The 18968-nt window shown below is 38.0% G+C and overlaps 1 protein-coding gene across 2 annotated transcripts in view; it reads left to right on the forward strand.

Annotated features, from left to right (window-relative positions):
- The window catches only part of BCHE (butyrylcholinesterase), a 55487-nt gene that overhangs the window by 24236 nt on the left and 12283 nt on the right, over nucleotides 1-18968 (forward strand). For both annotated transcript variants that reach the window (XM_076341416.1, XM_076341415.1), the window contains exon 2: nucleotides 1851-3372. In XM_076341416.1, coding sequence (XP_076197531.1) covers nucleotides 1856-3372 — 1517 coding nt within the window. In that variant the 5' untranslated portion in view covers nucleotides 1851-1855. The remainder of the gene's footprint in view (nucleotides 1-1850; nucleotides 3373-18968) is intronic.

An 18968-nucleotide genomic window follows, 5' to 3' on the forward strand; every position in this document is an offset into this window, starting at 1 on the left:
GAAGCTGAAAAGCCCTTGACTAGTGTAAACACTACCTAGCAACAACTAAAACATCGGTGCCTTATCAACATTGTTCTCCTCCTAAATCCAAAACACAGCACTGTACCAGCTACTAGGAAGGAAATTAACTCTATCCCTGCCAAAACCAGGACAGTCATCCAGATTGACTACTCACATCTCTAAAGTTTAGCATACATGGGACCATTTGCAGGTTTCTATAAGTCAAGCTGAAGGCTAGCTGGAGTATTAGACCAACTCTGAAGTCTATTGCCCCCATTCACCACCTTATCTTTTTTTTTAATAAAAAGACAAGAGTGTAAATGTTTATGTTTTCTAAAATTTGTCTATTTTCTATCTGTTTAGATGAATGCTAAAAATATTGTCTCTGAAGATTCTTCCCTGCTCTTTTGATGTTATCTCGAAGTTAGGAACCTCTTTGCGCAAAATCTTCCTTCCCCCCCCCCCCCCCGCATTTTCTTAGTTGATTTCCAAGAATATGCAAACAAGCAGGAGGAGCTCAGATTAGGCCACAGCTGTACTTTCCACAGAAATTAGCCTCATTCCTTTTAAGGACACAAGTGCTTCTCATTAACAAAGAATGGCCTGTTTAAAGTGGAAGGACAGAGTACACTATGTACGACAGGGCAACAAGCAAAAAATGGAAGCTTTGTTGAGCATTTTCAAATATGTAAGCCATAGAAATGGGTTTATGCAAATAGTCTTTTTCTGACTTTTCACTTTCAAGGGGAAGAGACTGGGGTTTTTATAGCATTTGAAAAGGTTGGGGTAAATAGGACTATTAGTATGCTTACATGTGGTACATAATTAGCATCTATATCCTTAGCTTTAAGATAATATTAATTATCACTTTGAAAAGTTCTCAGGAAGCAAAGACAAGGCCATACTTAAATTATTAGGCACCACCTACATATATTAAAAAATCCCTAGCTTTTTAGCATTTTAATGTTCATTCTAAGTAGTAGAAGTATGACTACTTGTCATGACTATGATGGTTGTAAACTTGGTTAAGTTGCTTTAGAGAAAAAAGATCTTAAAATAAATGTTTCATTTAGGTCTTGGTGTACCTCTGTATGCAGTTGCCCACAGGAGCTGATGAACTGACAGTCAGTTCAGAGGCACTTCATGTACTTCACTTGTTAAAACACCTTTAGATCTTAAGACATACGAGTAGGACAGTGAAATCACCCAGTGCTTTGAGTTTATAGCAATGCCATCTCAACAGTTTGCTTCAGCCCAGGCATCTACTGTGACAGAAGCATATAGTTCAAAACTTATGCGGACCTGGAAATCCTTGGATTAAAACTTGGCTTCAAGCTCCTTTTCAGCGTTCATGGGATGCGTGTTTATGTGTGGAAAAATCTGTGCCTAGTGATGTTTGTTATCACTCTTTATTGATTTGAGAATACCAATTGCCAAAGTAGCCTCTACAAAATAATGGCTAGTCGGGCATGGCATTTTCCGTCACAGATCATAAAATGTCCTGTTCATTGTGCCAGTGGAAATGCAAGTGGTTAAGTCATCTCCTAACTGAAGTAGTCAGAGTCTGGTTATATGACTTTACCTTCCCTGGTCTGGCTTCTTCAGTTCTATGTTTTTTTAGCAACAGTTTTTCTGAAGCACTGTACCAAATACTAAATACTAAACACAGTCTTTGCAACACAACTAACTTACAAAAACTTATGGTTAAAGACTGCTGAGCTTTGTGCAGCAGCACCATTTTATTTTCAGTGTCCTTGGGATGACCTATACCCTTTTTGAATAAACTGTTTTGGCTCTGGTACTAATACATTGCAATACTAATTCTGAATTTCTTTTTTCCTGTGTTTCAGGCATCATGATTTGGACAAATGGTACAAGTGTCTATACTAGATTTCTTATGTGGCTGCTTCTCCTGTATATGTTTATCAGGAAGGTAGTGCCTGAAGATAACATCATTACAACCAAAAAAGGCAGAGTCAGAGGGACGAACCTGCAGGTACTGGGGGGAACTGTGACAGCCTTCCTTGGAATACCTTATGGACAGCCACCCATTGGTAGACTGAGATTTCAAAAACCAGAACCTCGTGAGAAGTGGTCAGATGTTTGGGATGCCACAAAACATGCAAACTCTTGTTACCAGCTTATAGATACAACTTACCCGGGTTTTCCTGGCTCAGAGATGTGGAATCCAAAAACTAACCTAAGTGAAGACTGCTTATACCTTAATGTATGGATTCCTTCTCCCAAACCCAAGAACGCAACTGTCATGGTGTGGATATATGGTGGTGGCTTTGAGACTGGGTCGACTTCCCTACCAGTCTATGATGGCAAGTTTCTGGCCAGGGTAGAAAGAGTCATTGTAGTTTCCATGAACTACAGGACTGGTGCATTAGGATTTTTGGCTTTGCCAGGAAACCAGGAAGCTCCTGGAAATGCGGGTTTATTTGATCAAAGATTGGCACTTCAGTGGGTCCAGGAGAACATAGCAGCATTTGGAGGCAATCCAAAAAGTGTGACTATATTTGGAGAGAGTGCTGGCTCAGCTTCTGTCAGCTACCATATCCTTTCTCCTAAAAGCCATCCTTTCTTCACAAGAGCCATCATGCAAAGTGGATCTGCAAATGCCCCTTGGGCTGCAATAACAGCATCTGAAGCCAGAAACAGAACAGTGGCTTTAGCTAAACAACTCCAGTGTCCCACCAGCAATGAGACAGAGCTAATTCTCTGCCTCCAAGACAAGGACCCAAAGGATATACTAGAGAATGAAATTTTTGTTGTAAAATATGACTCTCTTTTACAAGTATATTTTTGTCCAACTGTGGATGGTGATTTTCTCTCAGACATGCCAGAAACGGTGATTGAGAATGGCCTTTTCAAACAAACACAGATCTTAGTCGGTGTTAATAAAGATGAAGGATCAGCATTTCTAACATACGGCATCCCTGGCTTCAGCAAGGATAGTGATGGCTTGATCAATAAAACAGAATTTGAAGCAGCTTTAACTCTGTCCTTCCCAGAAGCAAGCCAACTTGCAATAGAATCAATCATTTTTCAGTACACAGATTGGGAAAATGAGCAAAAGCCAGAACATTACCGTGATGCCATGGATGATGTTATTGGTGACTACAATATAATATGTCCTGCAATGGAATTCACCAAAAAATTTGCTCAACTAGGACACAGCGCTTTCTTTTATTTCTTTGAACATCGATCCTCAAAGCTCCCTTGGCCAGAGTGGATGGGAGTAATGCATGGTTATGAGATTGAGTTTGTGTTTGGATTGCCCCTAGAAAGAAGAGTGAATTACACTAAAGCTGAAGAAATCTTAAGCCGGTCCATGTTGAGATACTGGGCAACTTTTGCGAAAACTGGGTAAGTTTACTCTGGAAGTTTGTTTAATTGGTCAGATGCTTGTCGTTTCACGGGCAGAAAAAGCCTAACTATTTTGGTGGTGATTTGGAGCCTGATGAGAATGATGAGGAAGGATTAATTGTTCAGCTATCCAGAATTCCTGTCTTAGTTCTGATAAAAACACCATCTTAGTAAAATAAACTGTTGATGCGTAGCTCACTGTATTGGATGAGCTTAAGAAAACAATGTATATCCACCCATAAAAGCAAATACAAAACATTTTTTTGTCATGGCAGCAGTTGTTACAAAGGAAGGTAATGGTTTCAAGTTTTAGAAATAAAATTTTTCAAATTCTGGGAAAGACTTCCAACAGTAGAAGTAGGAGCAAAAAGCCCAATTTCCTTTAAGATGTAATTTGCTCAGAACATGCAGGTGTACAATATGGAGGTATATTAAGTTCACATGATGAAGTGTTTGAGATTGCAGGATGTTCTTTTCAGAAAGCCTATCTTCCCATGTGTACTGTAAGTATAATCCTGGGTTTCACTGAAGCTGATGACAAATCACTTGCTATTTCCATTAAACTCATCTTTAAGTGAAATATGTCCTAGCCTGTATAAGAAGCAAATAAGCATATTTCATCTGGATGTTTGAAATGGGTTAAATACAACCCCTCATTCAGTCTATTTAGCTGGAGTCCAGAAGTGAGACAGCCCTTGCTCTGCTTGGCAGGGTTGTGAGGCTCTCAATGCAATATTCAGTTTGAAACAAAAACATTTCAGTGCAGTAAGAAAAACAGCCACTACTACAGTCATGTATGATTAGTCTCAAGGCTGCAAGCCTGATGGGATGGTATCTTGTCTTCTCAGAAGCTTGGTTTGTACTCTCTCCTGAGAAAATTATGTATATAAAAATCTGTACCTCTGAGAACATACAACCAAACATTTAACTCACATTTTAAAAGTGTTTAATTAACTTAAATTTTAAAATCGTGCACTAATTTTACTTCCATGTTGGACTTTTCCTTTGATTTGTGAAGGATACGTAGATTTATAAAGGCTAAAATCAACTTTGGAACAGAATCTAATTATTTTTCTTAATAGATTAGAAATCAGAGGAGACCACTGTTCTTATTTAGTCCATATAACCTTGTACATAACACAACGCACAGATAGAACTTAAACATTTCCAGTGATGAACAATCCAGAACAAATGTTGGTAGGTTGCTCTAAAACTTAATTCCACTTAAAACGGTTACAATTATAAAAGGAAGTTTTGTGTCTGGTCTGAATTTGCCTGTTCTACTTCTACATTTTCCAGGTACTATATTTTGTTTGACAGTTTCTAAGCTTTATATTATGATTTGTGTTCCATATAGAGATAATTCTAGGCTCTATTCAAATAACCCTTAATCCTTTTTTTTTTGGTTAAGTAAAACAGGTTATACTCTTGAGGCTTTCACTGTAATGCATTTTTTCAAGTCCTTAAATAATAACTATGCATATTCTCTAAAACTGTGATTCATCAACACCTTGTTGGAACTTTCCGTGTTGGAATTAAACACTGTTATCCCCAAAGAGTCCTAATTACAGGTGTCATCCATCCCCTCTAGCTCAACCTGATATTCCCCTGTTTACTCATCCAAGGAAAATACTATTTGCCTTGACCGTGGTGTTATACCAAGAGCTACTGTGTGCCTGCCTGTGTACAGCGGCTCTGTGATCCGCCCGAATCCCGCAGTCCCCCCTTCTGCAGTGGCTCTGCTTTGGCTCTGCAACACACGGCACTTGGTGGCTGGCACCAACCTGTGGGCAGCCCGGCTGTTGCCCGAGCCCTGCGTAGTCCATTCATGTAACACTCCAAGGTGAACTAACAGCTTTTTTTTATATGCATCCTTTTTTTAACAGATTTACTTATCAATAGAAGTGAGTGATTGTTTGCCTTGATATGTAGAAATATTAATTACATTAACAAGTTCTAACCTCTTTACATGTTGGAGCCTGTAATATTTTTTTTTTACCATAAGTGAAGAACATATTAAAACTCAGAAAATGACTATACAGATAGCTATACTCATCAATGCATAATGTTTTAATACCAGTTTTATTCTTGTAAAATTTAATCTAAAATTTAATATATGAACTCTTCCTGCTTCCCTCTTTACTCGGATCCTGATGACACCACTCCATATGAATTCAGTGTAAATGACTATAGCACAAGAGAAATGCATTCAGCAGGGGTGTATGTTCCAGAATTGAGCTGTGCAGTTGATTTATGAATGCCAAAAATGCATCTGACTGATAGATTCCCAGGATGAAGTCTGCACAGTGAGGTCAGGTAAAGCTTGGTAACAATTCCTCCATCATAAAAACATGCTATAACACCATTGCTTTGAAACTGGTGTCGTTAGGCCCTTAGTGGAGATCAAACTCAATGAAGGATCCTTATTACATACTGCAGATTTACAACCTGCCCTACAGGAGTTTGCAATCAGGATCTTATACTAGAGATAATGGATCTTTCCATTAAACAGAACTATTTCTTAGTAGGAAAAGAGAAATTCAGGTCTATATTAGATTTTGCAGAATAATATTGACATTATTATGAACTATTGGTTTCCACTGAATTACATATATATATTCAAAATATGTATTATATATATTTTATGTCTATATAAGGATATAAAAACATATAAAATGTATAATACATTATTTAAAAATATATTTACACATAAACTATAAATTTATATATTTATATAAAAATATACTATTTAAAATAAAACATATATGAAATATATGTTTTATATATTATATATTCTATTATATATTATTCTATATTATTGTTATAAAATTATTATTTTATTATTTATATAGTTTTATCTATATAAAAATATAGATATATATATAAAATCTCAATTACCTGCTGTGCAAAATAAAGTACTTTGTCCCTGTCACTGTAGCTAGCTAAAATTAGACAACATAAGGTACATTCAGGTTTAAATTTATAGAAGACAGTCCCATCATCTAGTCTGATTATCATTCGCGCTATAATTAGCCTACAGATCGAATTTCAAGTGGTTTCCACAGCAAACAGCAGATAATCCCTCCCTCTGCTTCCACCACAAGTATCAAAAACTTCACTATTAGGGTAAACAATACAATCATGCAATTTATGTACCAGCAAATGATCAGATTGGTGTTAACCTATTATGTGACACTTTCGTCATTGTCCAGAACACAGACCCCTTAGGCTCTGTAACACATTATTCATAGTGTTCAATAAGTGAGGAAATAATAAAAATTGTTAATAATTCTGAAAGTAATAGTTGATCCTTGTTTTCCTGGCACCTTTGAGCACAGAGTAAACATTTGTAAAGAACTGGGGAAGCCCTGTTTGACATAATGGTTACAGTAAACTCTGGCATGATCAAAGGGCAAACATTTGAGGGGAAAATTACTTTACCGTAGATGTCTCCAGTAGATGAGGAGAAAATCAAGCAAAAGATGAAAATCAGAAATATTGTATAGCACAATTTTTAGTGGGGGAGTTTGACCTAATATTCTAATGTGCAGAAGTACAAAAGCATAAGGGAGGGAAGAGCAGCCTGCAGAGGAAAGGAGATAAGGTGGAGTCAACAAAACTCCTCGTACTTTCTGGTTGGAAAGGACTGAGAGGCGGTTCAGTTCACTGCATGCAGAGTTGTTTCTCACGAGGGGTCTTCAAGCCCGTATGTGACCCTAATGATCTCTGTTTTTCATTCTCACATGAGCACTAGGAATAAAAATGGTGACATGAAAAGTCAAAGGTATGCCCTGCAGGAACATTTTCTCTTTCTTAGAAATACCTAATGTCATGTAAGAAGAAAAGAAAAGTTGTTATGGAGAAAAAGAGAAGTGACTCCTTCAAAGGATCCAAGAGTGTATGCGAAATTCTTGATTCCTACATTTCTCAGTAAACAAAAGGAGACTGTCAGCCAGCCCAAGGATTTCCAACCCGATCACCACCCCCCATCAGTAGCTGATGCAATTTTCCAAGTCTCTAGGCACTTCGTATGTCACATCCTTGCTAAAAATAAATATCAGTGATAACTGACCATTGTTGCTGGAAAATTAACAGGGATAAAGATATTCTATTTTTTCATATGAATGGGGAATGGGTAATATAGATGATTCGGTAGGAGACGGGAAGAGACATTTTGCCTGTGAGGCTTGAAGTTAGATGCTGGCATTATACACCAATATCTCTCTTCAGTACCCAAGGGAATAGTGTCATTTTAGGAATCTGCCATATATTTACATGGTCTGTAACATCTGTGAAGATCCTGCTGAAATAGTCATCTTTGACAATAAGCCACTGCTTTTCAGTCATTTCAGTCATGAGGTTCCCTGCAGATTCATTTTCCAGAACAGGATTCAGTGGCTTGGGAACCCCTGGGAACTATGGATACTGTAACTACTTCTGTTACTGCATGTAGGGACAGGCTGCTCATCGCTGTCTACAGTATTTACCCATATAAATAACATTACTTCATATCACAGTCTGAGAAGAATGGGAAAAAAAAAAGCAAATTACCTCATGGGTCTGACTGTTCAAGCAGTTAACATGGAGTAGCTTGAAGAAAGGACAGACTGGGAGGTCCATAAGATTCCTGGTAGTGATGTTTAGGATCAGCCCTTTGGATTATTTCTAGCTAATGCTAACCCTGATGCTCATGGATAGACCACAGGACACAGGTAAGCACTGAACATGGAGCTGTGGCTAAGCAGACTTGCAATGTGGGTAACTTACTCTCCAGTTATACACTTGCAGCATCTCTCCCCCTCGGAAATACGCTTATGATTTATTTCAAGAGCAGATCTAAGTAATCAGTGGTATGGATTATCTGTTAGAGTCTTGCAAGGATGTGCTACTTGTGGAGAAAAATACCATGCTCCAATTCACAGTGTTTAGGAAAGCATCACTCCAATAATTAGCCTTTTATTCGGGGAGACATGCAGTCAGTTCCTGCCCTTCCAGGCGTGGCTGAAGTGCCTCTGCCCTCCAGTCCTGGATAAACCCCAGCGCCCTGGTATCTGAAGTCTGCTCACAGCTGAACACTTGTATCTTCAAATGACCTTTTCACTTTAAAATTGGATTCAATTTATTGAGGGAGAAAGTGCATTGGTAGGAACCTCCTGGCTGAACAGTGTGAAGTCAGTCTTGGGGTGGATACTGATGTCCGTTAAGGTGCAGAGAAAGGTAACTATTACTAAACTGCCAATAAATTCCTGGGATTGGAAGACAAAAGTTTCCAGGTGTGGTAATTCCTTTTCCATCACTTGAACACTTCTGCTGTTTCATTATCACTACAATTTTTAATGACTGAACTCTTGGTATCAAGTAAGGTTGACCAAATATCCCAGCTGTTTCTAGTGCTATTAGCATAATTTCATAAAATGCCTTTTTTTTTTTGCATGTACTTGAGCCTTGAAAGAACAACATTGTCATCACACCCTCAAAAATCTCTGGTCTACCAGTGAGGAAAGAAAAAGGGTTATTACTGGTGCTGTCTGAATAAATCAAGTATCGTAAAATATTTGGGTTATAGGAAAGAACAGATTCCAAAATTGATGTTCTTGATTTACACTTTGATTTGAAATTCCTCCATTTACCCTGAGCTAGGGTCTCCTTGGCTGATTGCTGTATTTAAGAATATTAGCAGTTGAATATCAATTAGTAGCCTTAAAATCATTTGATAAAATGCCAGACGTCATCAAAATTAGACAGGCAAAGAGATGTAACCAAATCGTATTCAGCAGAAAACCATAGCGTGTTATTATATGGAAGAGAGTGGATCAGGCTCAGTATGATTATGCTCGTGTACAGGTAAAGTTCATTTTAACAATACTAAGTTAGTTTTCAGTGGCCTTCTGAATGCTTTCCAGCACACTTTATTTTAAGTGAAGTCCATGGTGAAAGAATTTAAATTTCTCTTTCTAAACGCTTTTAAAATTCATTTCTCTGTTGCACTTTTGTTATTCTTCAGAAAGCTTTTGAAAGTAAGCAAGTGACACTGACAGGTACTATCAATCATAAGCAGCAGAATGCTCTGCCAACTCTAATAAGAGGAAGTTTTATTTATCATGAAAAAATATATGGCAACCCAAATCGGTGGTTGCTAGGTTATACCTTTTGCGTTACTTTATTCATTAGATTTGGTAACAGTATTTTTTAGACATGAGTGACGTAAAGTGACAAGGAGACAGACAAATCAGATGAGATGAAAACTCAAATAAGAATGTAGTGGAACATACAAAGATAATATTTTTAAGGCTTTGTGAAAAATGTTTCAGATAAAAGGAAACTGGCAAAACTTGTCTCACTGCCAGTTTTACAACTGCTGAAACAAATCTTTGCAGCTTTTTCTATAAAGTGAAGCCTTTGAAATATTTCCTCCTATGTTTTAGGGGAATTTGTGAGGCTTTGATTGTCCCACTAAAGCTCTGAAGCTCTTTGCCTCGTTATTATTGCCTTTCCCTGATGTTCCACTGGTAGACATATAATAAATTTCACTGCTTTTGTTACCAACTTATCACAACATGTTTATAGAGAGTAGTTTCAGAACAGTGAAAACAAAAACAACAGCCTCGTATAGAGTCCAGACAGCAGATTGAACTGGGGACCTATATACTCTATGTATGGAAAGGAATGAATATACTGGGGGAAAAAAGCAAATATAAAACTCCAATCACTTTTAATTTTCTAATATTTCAGAAACTAGGAAGTTTTATGTACCGCTAAGCCATTTTGTGGTAAGAAATTTACTGTGGGTTGTATTTCTTCCTGAGATTAGCCCCGGTTCACAGGGACAGGGGCAGGTGCCTGGGTTGGAGCTACTCAGCTGAGACCCGATGCTGGTCCTCACAGGGTCTTCAAACACACCAGAGCTGCAGCTCAGCGGGACTGAGAGGACGTTTTCCCTGAGGCTGCTGCTTCTGACATCTCACATTTATCTAGAATAAGTAATTTGTCATCTTAACTAGTGATTTGACTGGATCAGGTCAAGAATCCAGAACAAAAGATTTCTGGGTGTGAGGTAAAAACCGAAGGAGTATAAACAAGGTGTGAGAGAGGTTTCTAAAAATACAAAAAGATATATGGAAAGTCTTCCTTTCCCATGTTAGGGAAAAGCAAAGCTTTAATTTTGACCCAAAAGGGCACATGTATTCTCACACTCACTCTCCTTCATGGGAATAATTTCTGAGCCATGAAAAAAATTGTGGAAATCATAGTAATGAACAAAAAAAAGGTCAAATTTTAGGAAACTTACTCTTATTTCTCCAACTTCACTTTTGGTTTTTGGGTTCTTAATAGTGACTCATCATCTTTCCAGGGTCTACATGTACTGTTATATTCAGAAGCAGTAATGGAAACATCTTTTTAGCAATCTATTTGGAAATAGTGCATCGTGGAAAAAATCAGTAACTAGACACTCACATTTGGCAGTCATCTCTCTCTTTCTGGCTTGCAAGCTGACAAGCTGTCATTGAATTTCAAAATTGAAAACAGGAGTATTTGATTCAGTCACCTTTTGAAAATAGATCTGGGATACACGGTGTTTAGACTGGTTTAATATTATTACAAATATTGCAAAATTACAAGATGTCTTGTTACTTTCCATAAGTGCAGCAAATGCAATTCCGTCCATACAGATTCCATTCTCTACAACAGATGAGTCAAACTATTATTTTCAAACATGAGATGAGAACATCTATTAAGGAAATGTCCAAATATTGTAGGAGTAATTGAATGAGACATAAAACTAAACCCTAAAACTATAATGCAAAGGTTTGCCTTGAATATAACACTGGTAATACTTTATAGAAAAGAGTAAGCTCTAATACAATTGTCAAAAGCTGCAGGATCAAAACCAGCCGTGATAATGCACACTCCTGGGACTGAGCATGGTGAACTCCCTGTGTCTGCAGTCGGAGGCAAAGACATACAAACGTGCACACACAGGCACAAGAAAAGAAATGATGAAGTGGATCTCTTTGAGGTGGATTTTTGTAGAGCTATGCTGCCTTTGGCTAACCCTGTAAAAGAAGAGAGGGAAATATCTTGGATGTGGCTCTACCTATTCTCGCGACAGAGATAGGTAGAAGAGCCTGTAACGGACATGGTTCCCTGCTGTGCAAGAACGAGGCAAAGAGCCTACGCAGATATGTTTTGGGGAAAGGAAAGGAATAAAGAGATACAACTGTTCCAAGAGCTGAAATAAAATAATGGTATGACTGCTACCTCAAATTTAGGAATGGGAATAAGAAACCTGGATGGAAATAATTTAGTGTTTGATGGAAAGTACATGAGTAAGGAAGATGGGAAAACAAGAAAGGGAAATGCTAACTGATGCAAGAGGCTAGGTGAACAAAAAAAAGACATAAAGAAGAGAGAAAGAACAAAAAGAGATGAAAAGATAAAAGAAGAAAATGTCCGAGAGACTTGTTAACCATTTTGGGAGGTGAAAGACTCTGTGAACAGTGAAATGAAGGAAATGCATGCATGAATTTATGAGTTATGTGTAAGGCAGGTTCACATATAAGAGCAATACACTTCAGAGATAATCTAGGATTAGGGATTACTTTCCCTATGTCATAACTTTTGCAGGCATGTAAACACATGGTTGCAAAAGTCACTGTGAAATTCTAATTAATGTTCATCCACAGTTAATCCTCTTTTTAGGGGCACTCTTCTTCTGTGCTGCTTTTCTGCAGCTTAGTCCTTGTTTCATCATCAAAAGACAGAAATTGAAGTTTAAAAGGTCTGCAAACCCCATTTTTCCAGGTGGTTCTGGAACACTAATCTGAGGTCCTACTGAGAAATTTCACATGAAGAATGGAAACCTTTCGGTACACATTTTAATTTATTCCCCAATGCAAGAGATTGGTTTGTTTCAGGAAAGTGGCAAAGGGGAGAAAAGAGGAAATGAGGAGCAGCAGAGGTTACCTAACAGCATATTTTTGAAGGTAGCTCAATATGATGTTTAATTTTTTTCAATCAGCTGTGAGAGAAGTCGGTTGTGGGTAAATGTAGTTAGCAATTTAGTAACAGGATTTCTGAGATTCTGTCCCCACAAAACTAGAAGCTGCATAAGTAGAAATCAGGCATTTCATGCTTACAGTTAGTGATGTTACACAATTATATGATAGCACAGATGTAAAATTAAAAGCTGCCATCATCTGCTTTCCCAGACATCTCTGGCTGCCATCTGTGTTCTCTAGCTATCCTTGAGGGAACATAAGACAACTTCCTAATTTCATACGATACAAACTCTAAAGAGTGTTGCCTTAAATTTACACCAGAGAGATCCTTTTTCTACCAGAGCTGCGGTTCAAATACTGTGATTTTTATTTTTTTTTTTTTAACTAATGAAGTTTTAAATATCTGCCTCTCATGAATGTTATTCACAATGGTGTTCTCAAGGAGTAGCCTCCAAATGTATTTTCTATACAACTGGAAATGCTTGGAGGTTTAACAGTTGTTTTTTCCTAGGTATGAAGTAGTCTGCATACTATAATTTCCACAAAAGCCCCCTCAATTCTGGAAGAGAAGGCTCAGATATCCTCCCCTCTTTACACACTATTTCTTCTTGAGACCATGCCTTTCATGACTCTCAGTCCAAATGTTGGTATTTGGAGATCTCCCTCTTGGTGTAGTTCAAATCAGACTCAGAGGATGTTATAATGCTGGGACATAATTTGAATGTGTTTATCAAAGAAAGTTACATGTAACTTCCACTTGTAAATGTCAAACCTACAATGAATTTATAACACAGATAAGAAAAGAACTTAATCTTTTTTTTTATTTTTAAATAACTTTTGGGGGGGGTTATGAACACTACAGCTTCTTATTTACATTTCCCATCATGAAGTATCAGTGGTTCTGTTTCAGATGAAGCAATAACACATATACACGCTACTGAAAGCTACCTAATGGTTTCATTTATAAGACTGCTGAATTTGGCCTAGATTACATGGTAGTTGAAGTTTGTGACTCATGCTCTTCCTACCATTCACAGAAATAAAACAGTGGCAGTATTGGAAAATATCAAGAAAAATGCTACTATGATGAAGTCCATCAGGACACAATGAATTTAGATTATTTTATTTGGTGCAGGGCTATATGGAGCATCCATCTTGAAAAGAAATCATGATTAGGGCAATTACAATTGAAAACAATTCTCAAATATTATAACTTAGTATAGTATCTTCCACACAGTCTGTATTGAAAATTTTGTCTCTAGAGATAAGGAAAACACTGAATCCATTTATCTAACAATTTCTGAGTGTCTGGGATGAACTCTATTAATGGGAGAGAAAGCAAGAGATGGAAACAGCAATCATATACATATGAGTACAGTATTTACTCTTTCTCACAACCAACTAGGCTGAAAAATTTTACCAAACACACTGGGAATTTAAAACACAGTATTAATAGTTCCATGGCAATAAAAACATTTTTCTCTCCCTTTACACTCTCTCTTTAAGTTTGTCTCAGGGAGCAATTCTGGTTAAGATACTATGTAAGTTTATGTTTTTCCAGGTCATGAGAAGGAGAAATGAGGTTGTAGAGGAGATAAGACAGTTTCAGAGGATGAGTAAAAGGGCAAGTGCCATGTGCCTTCCTGTCTACTTATTCTTTTACTTACCTTCTATGGAAGTTACCTCCTCCTTCAAGGTCTCAATAGGGTTCAGCACCTTCTTCCATTTCCAAACAGTCCTCTTCAAGCTCTACAAGGAAGACTAAAAACTATAGTTTAATTTGATTTCTTGCTGTAGCCAGGAGTGTTAAAAAATAACAGCTGTGAAAAGTGGTCCTTGAAAGCTAAAATTGATACCATACGAAAGGGCATAAGGTTCTTACAAAATACTTCACAGAAACATTAGAAAAAAAGGCAAAAATGTTCCTCTAGAATAAAGAAGGGCTAAGCCATAGTGTTGCCTCTCTCATGTCTATTCAAAAGTGACATAAATACAAACTGTGAATATTCACACCATAACCTGGAGTCCTGGAGAAGGTGTGAAACCATCATTGTGAATTCTGTCCAGGAGGAGAGAAGCTTCTTTTGTAAACAGCTACAGGTATTTCTCCAGTTGGGACCTGATCCAACGCTTTTGAAGTCAATCAATCTGTTCCATTTGTTTGGATTTGGATCAGCCCCTAACTAGTAAGTTGACTCACCTCAAAAAGTGCTGGACTGGTCTTCAAACACAGTGCAAAATAACACATCAGATGCAGGGCATGTTAAGCAGAAGGAATAAAGTACTTTTGAAAATTCTTTACCGCTTTATCACAATACATAATCTAAATGTGTAAATGACTACAACTATATGTTGTAGGTATGTTATATTAGACATGTCACGTTCCGCTTAGTGTGGCTGTGAGCATCACACTGAGTGAGTGATAAGTATTTCTTAAAACAAGACAGGATAAAACATATTTTTTGGTAGTTTAAAATTATTTCCACATTAATGACAAAATTTCATCCATTTCCCTGAACTCAATTTAACTTCAAATCTTTTGTCTTATTGAAGTCGTACCATTAAGTTGAAGATTATTCGCTGGTTTTGGGTGGTTTTTTTTTTTTTCTTTTCCTCTTGCCAATCATTCTTCTCACTGTGGCAGCCTCCAGCACTCAGGCTCTTTCCATTTTCAGAGCTTGCTTTTTTTTCTTTGGCCAGAAATAATGCTCTGTGATGAGAAAGCTGTGAGATTCAGCATGGTTCAGTCTCTTCTTTACACCCTCTTCAAAACTGTGCAGAACATGCATGTATTTGGGATGTACCATCTGAGATATTGAGGGATCTCTGACTGTCAGAGCTTTACGACTGTAGTATAGACTTGCTGAGAGGACAGGAGACACAGGTCTAATAGTCCTCACTCAGATGAACCCAGAGGATATCGGGACAATGTTGTTCTCATTTAAATCATAGTGGATCTTCATTATTAATTAGAGCTAAATTTAGAGAAAGGTCGGGTCATACTTAACTTTACCAGTTGCTCAGGAAAGGACAGTTTAACTCGTTTTCAAGTTTCTAGTGCTACTGACTCTTAGAGCGGTGGGACTGCTGTTCCAGACCTTGTATGATAATCACATCTCATATGCTATAAAGGTAGTGAAGTTTGGGTCAGGGCTTCCTGAAATAGCACCAAGCTTTGCTGGAACATTTTCACAGTGGAGGAGACCTACATGCAGGAGTGCCAGCGTGGACCCAGGAGGTTAGAAATACACAGCCAGGGTCTGAAAAGCTCATTAGCTCTGGCTCGGCTGACCCAGCTCATTATTACTTCTGATACCAGAGCAGACTCCAATCCAGGAGCCAGGGATTTGAGGCACTGAGCTCCTAAATGCATTGCAAGCATGCCCAAAGAGCTAAGGCAGAACATCCTGGTTCTAAATTTCTCAAATACTATATTATTTATGGCCAATACCTTAAGACCTACCATGTCAATCCCTTATATATAGCAGGAATTCACAAATAAGTACCAGGACATGCACAAGCAAGAATCATTTCAACTTGATGGGTGCTTCATGAGGCTGTTTTGAGCAAAGCACAAGTCGACCAAAAAAGAAGCAACAGCTTGTTGCTTCATTTCCTGAAACTGATATTGGTTGTAATAGTGCATACCATGATAATTTATAGTTTAAGACATTTAAACACACAACTGCTGTCACCAAGCTGGAATCTGGAAGGAATATCCTGAGCTTTATTTAGCCTGTGAAAGTGTAAGAAAGCCTAGCTGCAAAGGTCCTTCTCCGATTTCTGTCAGTTAAAAAGTATGCCAGCTGGATCCTACAGGTTTCTTTAAGGATCAGCAGAAGAAATAATATTTACCTACAATATAACTTGCAAAGCAGTTTCCTTTTGCTGTGGCTTAGGGGCACTTTATAGTCACTAGATTATGAACTCGTGTGTGATCGCTGAGTGAGAACTGAGCACAACAGAATGTAATGAACTTCCCATAAACAGCTGCTTAAGAAAAGTAATTTGAAGGATTCAAATCTGCAAACTCTCTCAAACTTGTAGTACTCAATCATATGAGTCCTTTCATTTGTTACAGTGGGAATCTGAGTAAGGCTCAAATGTTGCAGAATCAGGACCAACAATTTTTGCATCATAGTAAGTGAGAAAGGCTTAATTACTACAGATTTTCAGAAACAGGTTACTATTTTCTTGCAAGAATTAAATTCTAATAAATAAAACAATGTTTTTAAACATGACTAATTTTTTTTTTTCCTAAATTCCCCAGTTCTTCATAGTGTCACAGGAGCACAGGCCTGATACCTTGAGAATGCTGGTGCCATGAGGCTGCAAGGAAGCTTAGTGTATGAAACTTAATCGTGGATGCTTTCCAATCACCCAATATCGCACAGGCTGACAATACCCCTGTCTGAGTTGTCACCTTTTAGTATGGTAGTTTTTAGAGCTTGGTTATTATAAATGGCACTGTTCACCCTCTTCAGCTGATAGATTAGAGAGCTGCTGTCTTTCCCATTAGTCTAAGAGGATAAAGACCTTAAGAGAATATTTTAAAATAAAAGTGTGGCAGCACATTTGCACAGAGGGTCGATCACTTCAATAGATAGGATGGTTAGTGATTAGCTGATATTAAGTAATTAAATAAAAACTAGCAACGTAACTTGTTATGTGGTATGATGTATAAAGAGCACCAACTGGTAGCAGTAGTGACATCAAAAGTAATATATGTATTTGTGAAGTGATAGCGTGTCAGCTTTCCAATTCACTTATTCAGGGGTGACACTTCCCCTTGTCTTGTTATTCTAAATGGGCCAATTCATAAACTTTGGATAATGGACAAAAAAGTGCCCCTGTCATCTTGTCTTCGCTTTTGCAGCTTCTAATAACAAAAGCCTCAAAGTGTTCAATTTAATGTAAAACATTTTGGTATAATGTAAAGATTTCAGCCAGGGAGTCCATCAAATCATTTTAGTAGGTGGTAGATAATTAGCTTACTTGGGGAAAATGTTCTGGATAACTGTCTGAATTTCAAAAATCTAAGAATAAATTCATTATACTGAATCATACATAGGTGGACCCAATTGATGGTGATATTGCATCAGAGGCAATCCACATATTCAAGCAGTGAGAGCCTTTCAGATTTATACAGGCCTCAATTTCTGAGTGGAAAGCTTATACAGTAATTAATGCTTCTGGGGATGTTTTTACAGTTAACGGGTTTTTTTTGCAGGTGTTACAGATATTTCTTCATCCTTTCCCTTGCTAACCTTTCTAAGGAAAGTTTCCAGAACAGGTTCATTTTCTTTGTTCCAACAGCTAGGACTGTTCCTCACATTAAGGACTTTGAGTCTTCAACCTCACAGCCCTCTTCGGTGTCTACTTAACAGTGAGTCATCTGAAACTAATAGCATGGTATGAAGAAACCATTGGCATTAAGCCAAATTGTTTGAGGCTTTGAGAAGATTCAACCAGTAGTTAACAATAAAATCTGCTCTTCTTTTTCATAGGACTGGGCTGGAAAGTATCTGTTAAGCTCCCAGTCATACTGTCCAAGCAAAGCCTTACACAAACATGCACTGTCGCTACACCATCATCCCCCCCAGGGACCACACCACTGTCCAAAATTGATATTAACCTGGCAATTGTTGTGTTGCAACAAGGAAATGAACATAGGTATAAATATCATGCATCATGGCCTTTAGAAATTATGCAAGACATCTGGATACGTTTGCCTGACTAATGCTGCAAACACTTCCGACCCCTCTGCAGTGAACAGTGCTCCGGAGGGCTGAGGCAGCACAGACATTCCTGGTGTTACTCATCAGCTCTCCTGTTAATTAGGAGTGCCCTTCTGTCCAAGTAGAAAAGAGGGAAAACAACAAAATGTTTTCTTCCAGGCTGGGGGGGGGGGGAGGGAGGTGGAGGTTCATCCATTTGGGTTAGATAAATAAAGATATTTTGATTGGGTATGTTGTTTAGTGCCAGCATGATTAATGGAGGTGTTCTACACAACACAGCCACTAATAAAGCAATTGGAAAACCGAGATAGATTTTTAAGATACAAATCTTGTGGCGTTTCCTCAAAGCATATGATATCCCCATTGTGATTCCTCTGAAGTCAACAGGATCGCTCGTTGATTGAGGCAACAGCAGAGGGACTCATGCTTTAGGCCAAACTGCAGAAAGAAGCACTAATGGTTGGCATAGCCTATCCCTCGGATGAGCGGAGTTGGAGGCCAGAGCTTTGATGGGGACCTGTCACAAGTTGGTGTTATCCAGGAGCCCTTATCATCCTATCTTTTTTTTTTTTTAATCTACTTGTAGCTTCATTAAAGCAAGCAGGCATGACATGGTGCAGTGACAGCTTAACCTGTGGTACCAGCTGTTAGTTTGGCATCTTTGCTTGCGTTGTAAACCACATAACTCTGCTTCCAACCCCTTACTCACTGAGATCAACTGTTGATACTATAGCCCAGTTGATGTCTTCTTATCCTTTTGTTCATTTTGCCTGAACCTTGAATTTCTCTGCCCTGTGCTATTTTACTCCCTTTCACCTGGCAGAAAATGTATATAGGAGACAACACAACCAAAATTTAT

Source organism: Aptenodytes patagonicus, chromosome 6, assembly GCF_965638725.1.
Source record: "Aptenodytes patagonicus chromosome 6, bAptPat1.pri.cur, whole genome shotgun sequence".
NCBI lineage: Eukaryota > Metazoa > Chordata > Aves > Sphenisciformes > Spheniscidae > Aptenodytes > Aptenodytes patagonicus.